The 11,094-nt window shown below is 32.1% G+C and overlaps 1 protein-coding gene across 1 annotated transcript; it reads right to left on the minus strand.

Moving 5' to 3' along the window:
* Nucleotides 1-202: 202 nt before the first annotated feature.
* SUVH4 (histone-lysine N-methyltransferase, H3 lysine-9 specific SUVH4-like protein) lies at nt 203-10,859 on the minus strand. The gene is made up of 15 exons (XM_079031697.1): nt 10,144-10,859; nt 9,826-9,891; nt 9,601-9,657; nt 9,408-9,462; nt 9,177-9,283; nt 8,900-9,076; nt 5,066-5,164; nt 4,883-4,981; nt 4,733-4,782; nt 4,550-4,638; nt 4,263-4,422; nt 3,836-3,941; nt 1,259-1,441; nt 965-1,192; nt 203-640 (listed from the first exon to the last, which is right to left on the minus strand). Exons 1-15 carry the CDS (start codon nt 10,624-10,626, stop codon nt 527-529), a joined length of 2,073 nt encoding a protein of 690 aa, XP_078887823.1. The 5' UTR covers nt 10,627-10,859; the 3' UTR covers nt 203-526.
* Nucleotides 10,860-11,094: the final 235 nt, after the last annotated feature.

The raw sequence follows: 11,094 nt of genomic DNA on the forward strand, positions 1-11,094 counted from the left end.
CAAAGACCCAAAAATAAAACGTTTTCTAAAATATAATGGCAAATGAAAAACAAAAAATAAAATTGAGGTTAAATCGAAACGAGGATGTATAAATAATGATTTTTAAGATATTAACCCTTTAAACTAGCCCGTGCATAAAGTAGCAAACAAGGATCTTTCAGGAAATAGTAAAAAATAAAAAGATAATCGTTGAACATAATAATGAAAGATAACGTTGGTGTTGATTAAATTAAGTGGCAACAAAAGGCCCAAAAACAAAATACTGAAATCAACCAGCAACTCCCTAACTCAAGGATGCTGATACGATATCAGATTGAGTGTTTGTTTTACATGAATTGTGGGTGTGGCCTAATCAAATTTTGCGACCAGTTTTTTTAATGGCGGCTATTACATTTAATATTTTTATAGCCACCCATATCATATATAATATATATTAGTTAAGTACTACAAAATCATGAATTTTGTTTTGTTTTGTTTTTTTTTCCCCCGCAAAAATACTATCAACAACACTTAGTGCCTTGCTTTTTTAAAACAAGCGCTGGCGACAATCTGGTGCACCACAATAGCAGGCAAGTTTCTTTACCTTCCCATCTGGACCCATCACGCTGTCCAATTCATATCCATAGTCATATGTCAACTCCTACAAACCAAAATCCAACAAAAAATATGATTAAAACATAACTAAATGTGATCAATATCGTAACTAACAAAATACGTAAATAATCATAGTAAAACAAACAAGCAAATGTGATCAATATCGTAACTAATATTACAACTTTTAATCACAGTCCCAATTCGAATTTAATGCATGCCAAAAACAATTCAATTCGTAGAGGGCTTAGTGAAATGATTATGAAATTGTAATTAGTGACAAAAAAAAAATAATAATAATAATAATAATAATAATAATAATAATAATAATGACAACCACGCAAATATGTGCTAGGAGAGAAGAAAAAAAAACCTTGAGTGGTGGTATATTGTCAGCAGCAAAGAGGATGACACGTGCCTGTGTGATATCATGATGAACACTCAACACACACTGCACAAATAAATTTGGCTGACAGCTGTGATTTATAAAACGTGCCACGTTTCCAGTGGACCCCGCATCAATACAAAATTCTGGGCCGCTGTCTTTATCATCATCATCTTTATCCAGTAACGATGGCATCGCTACTTCTCCAACTCGCCTCTACGAAAAAAAAAATTTAGTAAATATTAATAAAAAAATAAAAAATGTTTTTTTTTTAAATAGTACCTCTCTTCTGCCAATGCCCTTCATTGTCTGAAGGCAGTCGATGTCAAAAATGTAGTTGTTTTCAGGGTTAGAGTCAACATCATCTGTCTTTTTGAGAATTCCTATGTACTCACAAACAAGTGCCCCTGAGGGTATGTAGTCCCAAGATCGAACCGCCCACCCTTTTTTTGGAGTCCGGAATACCTATAATATCATATCACAATAAATACTTTTTAGTTGAAAAAAAGGTATATACCTAGATATGCAAATAAAAGGGGAGTTAACATGTCAAGATTTGGATTAAGGGGTCTTTAGGCCTTTTGTTATTAGGTTTGTATAAATAACTAGGATTTTACTTGCCGCGGCAACAGCAACAGAATTAAGTAGAACTCTTTCAGTAACAATATAAGTGTAGGAGGACTTAAGTTGCCAAACCACAAAAAGTTAGGGACCAAAGTCATGCATAGAAACTTAGAAGGACTTATGTTGTCAAAGCACAAAAGTTAGGGCCCACAACCATGCCAAGAAGAATGCTTAAAAATAAGCACGAAAACCTAAAAAATTTACGCTGAAACTTTTGTGATTTTGACCAACAGAACCAAAATGAGTTTTTTATGGTCTAAAATCAAGTACAAACACAAAATTACATGCTGGAAAAAAAAAATCAAGTAATTCCGATTTCATATGAGTAAGTTATGTATTTATGCTTATTTTAAAAAAAAGGACAGATTTTTTTTAAAAAAAATGTTAAAACAGAAAAAACACAGCATCGATATGGTGTCTATCAAGACCTATATTGATTTAATATTTAACCAAAAATGTTTTTTTATAGTCTAAAATCAAATACAAACACTAAATTACATGCTAGAAAAAAAAAATCAAGTAATTCCAACTTCAAATGAGTAAGTTATATACTTATGCGTATTTTAAAAGGCGAGACAGATTTTATAAAAAAAATGCTAAAACAGAAAACATAGATAAAGTCGGTGGATAGGAAATCAGATTAAATATTTAGTACGGGGGAGGAACTCTTTCAAAGCCAAGGGAGTGAAAGTGATATTTTATAAAGTTGAGGGGTGGTAGCTACTAAAAAATCAGATTATATATATACTACAGAGGTAAACATGACAGTTTAGAAAAAGGAAGGAGAGGAAGTGACAGTTTAGAAAGTTTTTCAAAGTTAAAGGGGTATAAAAGTAGTTTTAAAAAGTAAAGGGTATAAAGTGTCTTTTTACAAACTAAAAAGAAAAAACTATAGAAATAAAAGGTACAAGGACTAAATAGTGAAAAGGAAAGTCGGGCCACCAACTTTCCTTTTTAGTATAGATATAATGATTGTTTTGAGTGTTAGAACTATGTTCTTCCTGGGAGAGAACCAGCCTCTCGAAAGCTAAGGGTGCGTTTGGTTGTGGAAAATTTTCCAGTTTTGTAGGAAAAATTTTCAAGAAAAACGGAAATTTTGAAAACGTGTTTGGTTCGTTCAGTTTTCCAAAATTTTCCAAGAAAATGAAAATTTTCAGTTTTCCAAATTGTATGTAAATTAGAAAAGTGATTTTTACAGTTTTCCAAAGTTTTCCAAATTTTTAAGATGGAAAATGAAAACTCCCCTGGTTTCAACCAAACGCGTTTTCTAAAATTTTCATTGAAATTTGAAAACGAAAACTCAACTCTATTTTCTAAAAACATTTTCTTAGAAAATGAAAACTGTTTTCCACAACCAAAGGGTGTGTTTGGTTGTGAAAAATTTTCCAGTTTTCTAAGAAAATTTTCCAAGAAAAACGGAAATTTTGAAAAAGTGTTTGGTTCGTTCGGGGTGCGTTTGGCTGTGGAAAATTGTTTTCATTTTCTAAGAAAATGTTTTTAGAAAAATAGAGTTGAGTTTTTATTTTCAATTTTCAATGAAAATTTTAGAAAACGCATTTGGTTGAAACCAAGGGAGTTTTCATTTCCATCTTCGAAATTTGGAAAACTTTGGAAAACTGTAAAAATCACTTTTTAATTTACATACAATTTGGAAAACGGAAAATTTTCATTTTCTTGGAAAATTTTTGGAAAACTGAACGAACCAAATGCGTTTTTAAAATTTCCATTTTTCTTTGAAATTTTTCCTAAAAAACTGGAAAATTTTCCACAACCAAAAGCACCCTCAGTTTTCCAAAGTTTTCTAAGAAAATGAAAATTTTCAGTTTCCCAAATTGTATGTAAATTAGAAAAGTGATTTTTATAGTTTTCCAAAGTTTTCCAAATTTCTAAGATGCAAAATGAAAACTCCACCTGTTCCATCCAAACGCGTTTTCATTGAAAATTGAAAATGAAAACTCAACCCATTTTTCTAAAAACATTTTCATAGAAAATGAAAACAGTTTTCCACAACCAAACGCACCCTAAGGTTCCTTTGTAATCATTCCTTTTCTAGTTCATCCATTCCATTACAATCTATTCAATTCCATTCTATTCTTGATTCCATTCCGTTCCATGCTAAATCACATCTAGATTGTTACCAAAAAAAAAGTACAATGCCTTTTTTGAAGCATTTGTCAAAGTACATTGTTGTTTTTTGAAACATATTTTAGGTGAAAAAAGGCTAGAAGATTGAACCTCAAGTCGGTATCTCAACCCCTTTTGAGATGTTCGGTTCACACAACCCGACCCACAGCCACAATTTGGTCCACATTCAAATACAACAGCCTTGGGTTCAATTAGCCTGGATAGATAATGATTCATAATTAGATAAGAACATACAAACTTATTTTTATTTTTATTTTTAAATAGCAACAGACTTTCCTCTTCCTATCAGTATAGGCAATGTACTTGTAACTTTTAACACATAATAGCTACATACTTGAATTTCTTATCCGTAATAGCGATGTAATACTTTTATTTTAACACTAATATTTCACAACCAATATGGGAAATGTAGATATTGCTATTATGGGTTATAAAAGATGTCTATATTAGTGAAATAAAAGAGTAAAATACGTTGCTATTTCCTAGAATTTGGTGATTAGAGAATTATTATTTTCACCTGCCACCATCACGATGTACATAAGGGAAATCAGAGCCATTAAGCCTAGCACAAGCACAATTTCTTGGGTCAACACAACTACCCTTACAATTGCATCCAGAGGCACTACCAGGAACCACAACATTCTTTGAAACTTTAATAGACTTGATATACTTGTAGCCTGCCATGTCATCACATTCACAATAAATAAAAAGAATTAATAACACATCATCACAATCATAAATCATGGATCATGGAAGTAGTTTAATTTAATAAAAACAAAAATTGAGCCAATGTAAGTAGCATGCCAGTTGGGGGAACAGGTGGATCATCAACCAGATTGGTTGCTGGAATGGGAATATTCTCAAGGCCTCCGCTGATGTCTTCACATACCATCCTAACATTAAAAACAACAAATTATCCATGTCAGCACACACACACACACACACACTCTCAGAGTATTGGATTTTGTTTTTCTTATTTCTTAGTACCCGCGTAGTTCAGACATCGAATTTGGAATTCGCCCTTTATGAAAATAAACCTGAAGAAAACATAGAGAAAGCATTTAAGAATATAGATATGGAAACAAGAAATAAAAAGATATAAATACATTTCTGTACATATATAATATATTATAGAACCTGTTCAGTCACCAAAGAAGGCTGCCCTTCCATTCGCTTGAGACGAAACTTGTAAACAGTGAAACCCGAAACCCCTTTTTCTGCCCAATATTTGACAACCTGAAAAGTATAATTTTAAAGTTTGTATAAAATTATTAACTATTTATTCTAAAGAATTTACTACCATAGTGTCTATTAATCTACCTTGTACAATCCATCATATGTGTAAACTTTGCCAACATAACTACTACTAGACTGATGCCCTCGGATAACTCTAACAGGCACATCTTGATCCATGCAATTCTACAAAACCACAAAAAACATTAAGTCAAAGATATATATATATATATATATATATATATATATATATATATATATATATATATAAGCATGAGTAAGTAAATAAACAATCAAAAAAATTACATATTTTAACTAATATCAATATCACATTTCACAACCAAAGAAATGTAAATATTTTTTTAAAAAATAAGATAAGTATTGGAATTAACCAATCCAAACAGAGAATAACATAATAACTTCTCTAATAACTTTACTGATAGTTCTAGTTTTACTTGAGCATTAAAACTGATTAATCTAAATGGTCTTAAAGATGGTAAGTGGTTTATCAACTTTATTCATCGTCTAAAAAACAGAACTAAGAACATCCACAATAGGAGAGCTTTTTCATGAAAAAGCTTAAAATAAAAAATACTAATAATAATAATAACTCATTTTATCTCCATAATAGAAAAGCTTTGTCAATTTGTTTTTTTTGTAAAACCCACCAAATCATTGAAAAAGCTATAAGATCATCCAGAAAAGGAGTTTTTTATGAGCTTTTTCAAACTACAAAACTTTTTTTTATGTAAAGCTTTTTCAAGAAGTTTGTTAATTAACAAGCTCTTTTCTAGAGTTTTTTCAATGATGTGGTGAGTCACATAACTTTTTAACCAATTGCAAATAAACAACTATACAATCAAATTGAAAAAGCCCTCCTATTGTCGGGGATACAATGAGCTTTTATTCATTTTAAGCTTTTTAATGAAAAAGTTCCACAAAAAAGCTCTCCTATTGTGGATGCTCTCACGAAAAGAGCTTTGTAGTTAACATGCTTCTTAAAAAGAGGCTCCCCCAATAGCTTTTTCAATTTTCATGAGCTTTTTAAGATGAAAAAACTCCCAAAAGGAGAGCTTTCTCAAAAAAGTTCTTAGTGAAAAAGCTCCTACAAGAGGGAAATAGCCTTTTCAAAGTGAAATGTTTCTACTGTAGACGTAAGTTATTTGACCTAAATGCCAGCTTTTCCTGATACTACAAACAGAAGATAGTGAATAGTGATATACCTAATAGAATCAATATTCTCATTACAATCTTGATGACATAATTAAAAGATGGCATCCTAAGTTTGAGAGAATTCATCTTTATTCATTCCATGATTCGCATCAACTTAGTATGAGCACTTTGAAAAGGTTAAGTTGTAAACATCTACTACAAACGCCTCCTATGTAACAAGTGGGGCGTGTTTGACAGATTAAATAAACCGAGAACCAGACCGCTAGTACCGGTTTATCGGTTATTTTTTTCATAACAGAACCAATTTTTGTGATTTGCACCAACAACAGACCCAAAATGAGTCTTTTTACAGTCTAAAATCAAGTACAAACACCAAATTACATGCTGGAAAAAAATTAAGTAATTCTGATTTCATATGAGTGAGTTATGTATTTATGCTTATTTTAAAAAGCGGGACAGATTTTTATTGTTTTAAAAATGCTAGAACAGAAAAAACACAGCATTAATTTACCTATATTTGATTTAATATTTAACCAAAAATTTCTTTTTTATAGTCTAAAATCAAGTACAAAAACGAAATTACATTCTGGAAAAAAAAAATCAAGTAATTCCAACTTCAAATGAGTAAGTTATGTGCTTATACGTATTTTAAAAAGCGGGACAGATTTTAACCAAAAAATGTCTTTTTATAGTCTAAAATCTGTACCAAATGCAAATTACATGCTGTAAACAAAAAATAAAAAATAAAAAAAAAAAACAAGTAATTCCAACTTCATATGAGCAGGGGTGTAAACGAGACGAGACAGCTTACGAGAAACTTGAGTCCGACTCGGAAAATACTCGAAATCGACTCGACTTTAATTGAGTCAAGCTCGAGCTACTTGAGTACCTTATCGAGCCACGCTCGAGTAATAAAATACCCATCTCATAAAGTTCACGACCTTAATCGAGTATTTATAAAATTACATTTTTACCCTTTATATATTTTTAAACTACTAAAACATGTCAACATTTTTAGCTTTTAAGCGCCGATTAAGGAGTAAGGACTTAAAATGCATTTCAAAACTTTTGAGAAGGTTTCTTTTTAGTATTTTGGATGTATGTAAAATGCAATGACATAGATGGTTGATAATATACAGACATTATATTTGATGATTTTAGCTTGTTTTTAATTTTTTTAACTTTAGACGGTCCAAACCGTGCTCGCAAGCAGAGCTCAGTAGTCTCAAGTATTACACGAGTCGAGTCTGAGCTACAAATTTAGGCTTAAGGCGAGTTCGAGTTGAGTTTCAAGCTCGAGTATTATAGGCGAGTCAAGCTTTAAGCTTAGCACTACTCGGCTCAACTTGATTGGTTTACACCCCTACATATGAGTAAAGTATGTACTTATGCGTCTTTTAAAAAACGGAACAAATTTATTTAAAAAAAAAAAGTATCGATATGCTATTTTTCAAGGCCTATATATGATCCAATATTTAACCACGAAATGTCTTTTTATAGTCTAAAATCAAGAATAAACACTAAATTACATACTGAAGAAAAAAAATCAAGTAATTTCAACTTCATATGAGTGAATTAAATACTTATGCATATTTTAATAAACAGAAAAAAAAAATTAAAATGCCAAAAAAAAACACAGTATTGATATGTTGTCTACTGGAGCTTATATATGATTTAGTATTTAACCAAAATATGTCTATTTATAGTCTAAAAACAAAATACAAACACCAAATTACATGCTGAAAAAACCCAAGTAATTCTGACTTCATATGAGTAAGTTATGTATTTATGCTTATTTTAAAAAGCATAACTGAATTTTTTTTTAAGTGAAATTGAAAAAACACAGCATTGATATATTGTCTTCCAGGGCCTATATCTGATTAAATATTTAACCAAAATATGTCGTTTTATAGTCTAAAATCAAGTACAAACACTAAATTACATGCTGCAAAAAAAAAAAACAAGTAATTCCAACTTCATAAGAGTGAGTTAATTATTTATGTGTATTTTAAAAAGCAAGACAATTTTTTAAGAAAAAATGATAAAGCAGAAAAAACGCAACATCGATATGATATCTTCCGAGGCCTATATCTGATTCAATATTTAACCAAAATACTCCATGTCTTTATAGTCTAAAATCGAGTACAATCACCAAATTACATGCTGGCAAAAAATCAAGTAATTCTGATTTCATATGAATGACTTATGGGTATTTTAAAAAGCGGAACAAAATTTCTTTTTTTTTTAAAAAAAAATTGTTTAAACATAAAAAAAAAGGTAATAGAATTCCATATTGCGAGGACCGAACCGGAGTGTTAGAACCAGGACCGAATTTTCATATAGTGAGGAATCGATAACTGGTAAATTCCAGTTCTAAAGATCACCCCTAGTTACATTATCTTGTACTAACAGCTTCTCCAACCACATAACACAAAAATAGTAATTATTTAACACAAATATGGTGATTCACCTCCAACGGTCCAACCAATCTCTAAAATGGTGTTTTTAGAGGCCTCTATATCTGGCCTTCATATTTGGTGTTAAAAGGAAGCCAACACAAAAATTGTGTTAAATTTGAAGGTTGGTTGGAGGATTCTTGGCCTCTAAAACACAAAAATGGTGATAAATGGAGGATGGTTTGAGTTGTTCTAAGGTGTTATATGAATACTACAAACACCAAAATATTGTCTACGCACGTTTTGTCTACATATGAAACATGACCTAGAGATATAACAAAACAATATTTACCTTGAGTCCTAGGTTACCACGTGCCATTACTTGATCACTTATTTGGCGTTTATTACCAAGTAAATTATTACCACCTTGACCAGTATAAACAACATCTTCTGAGTTATCAAGATCATCCTCATATTGGCCCGACAACACTATGGCCACAGTGATTGGTAATTCATATTGCGGATACTCCTACAAAAGCATATCATGTAAAACTTAAGTTGACTTTATGACTACAAGTGGTAAAATGCAAATAGTGATGACAAGTCGGTTGTTTGATTAAATATATTACCTTTTTTGAACTTATCCCAATATAATCAATCCCACAAAGCCAATGGTTGTGGAACCCTACAGAAACCATCTCACACCGAGAAAAAAATTGATGTCCAACATCAACCCCTAAAAAGATATAGCAATTCATAATTCTTGATTAAAAACAAAAATTGAAAAGCACATGCTACATGTATATTCAAGCAAACTAGTGAAATTTTAGACCTCTATGTAAATAAAATAAATTACAAACCTGAGATTGATCCTATCCTCGTAAGGGGCCGTAGTATGGTATTCGAATCCATCATCTGCACATTTTTGTTGTCAAAACAATGTGACCACAAGCTTAGATTCAATTTATTTGCAACATGAACAAATGATATTGTATGGGATTGATCCTATCCTTTTTTTTTCTTGTAGTAGATATGATAAAAAGAGTGACTTGCCTTTGTTAAAGCTTTCAAATCAGGTCGTTTGGCTTTACCTTTTTCTTCAACTGCATCCTGATTCAGCACAGGTTTATACATCATATTGTAATGTTAGTGTCAGCTACAAACACTTGCTTTCAAGATGCTTTAAGAGCAATTTGTAATGGGATTCTGAACCAACTAGTAAACACGTGTACAAGTTTGGGGAGTTCTGGTTTAATGGAAAGCAAACTGGATGCTAACCTTAGATTTTAGTTTCTTTGTTTTTTTCTGATCAGCTTCAACCTTTTTGCACCTGGTTTCCTCTTCCTGTAGACAAGTGCATAGAAATAAATAAACTATCAATTTGTAGAAGTATGTATAGAATCATGCATTAGAAGCTTGTGCAGGCCGGCAATTAAAAAAATAACAAAATGCTTTTCCTGTGAATAATCAGTAATTTTACTTATTTTCGTTTGGTTTAAACATTGCCAGTGTATTTGATAATTCGTTCTGTTTTTTTATCTTTGTCTAACTTTTGAGTCAGAAACAGCACTCGTTGATGTTGGATTTCCTAAATACCTGAACGAAATGAAGGTAGTGCTTGTTAAAAGCTCTGATTGTATCTGTAACCATAGCGTAAGCACTCTTCTCTCCAACTTGTCCCTTGCATGCCGAACCATTTTCAACATCCTCTCTCTTTTCCTCGCCATTTGGTTTTTCTTTGTGCTCTGTATCCCCGTCTGAGTTTGATGTTACAACGGTTCGTTTTCCATCATCCTGTACCACTTGAGTCTGCACATTACCCGATATAACTTTTTTCTTGTTGTAGTTTAATCGCTGCTTCTTCGTCGGTTTCTCTGTCTTAGTAAGAGACTCCTCTTCCTGTTGGCGAAGTCGAACAGCAGCCTTGTTTTTCTCGTTCTTCTGAATCCGAGCACTTATCCTCCTAGCAGGAGAGCAAGTGTGTGTAGCTTGAGAATCCACTCCCCCGCAGCGTTGGATTGTAGGTGCATTCTCTGCAGCGGCGTCATTTTCCTCGGCTTTGAGGGATTGACCCGCCATTATGCAACTCTAATTTAGCTACTCTTAAATGAGTGACGAAGAAAAAGGAATAAGCGAATGGATAAACGAAATGTGTAAGCGATCGAGTCAAAATTCGATCGAGATGATGGTACTAATGGTATCAGAGAGGAGATGGAGATTAGGGTTTTGACAAGTGGGTGAAATGAGAGAGCGGTAAAGGGAGAAGAGGGGCGCGAGTGGGAGCATATGAAAATGGCGAAATACCGTCCAGCTGTCGGAAGCTCTTCCGACTTTTTAAATTCTTTATAAAGTAAGTTAAATGTTTGGTCCCTGGATTTTTATGAAAGTATTATCTTTAGTCCTACGGATTTATTTCTTGCGATCTTGGTTCCTATTTATTAGTTTGATTAAACCCCTCGTCACCATACGCAAAGGTATTTTAGTATTTTTCACATAGCCCTTTTATCTTCTTCTAAATTTATACACAACTAGGTGTAACCTCTATGT

The sequence above is a fragment of the Lactuca serriola genome, chromosome 3, assembly GCF_051521515.1.
Source record: "Lactuca serriola cultivar US96UC23 chromosome 3, Lser_US96UC23_V15, whole genome shotgun sequence".
In the NCBI taxonomy this organism is placed as follows: domain Eukaryota; kingdom Viridiplantae; phylum Streptophyta; class Magnoliopsida; order Asterales; family Asteraceae; genus Lactuca; species Lactuca serriola.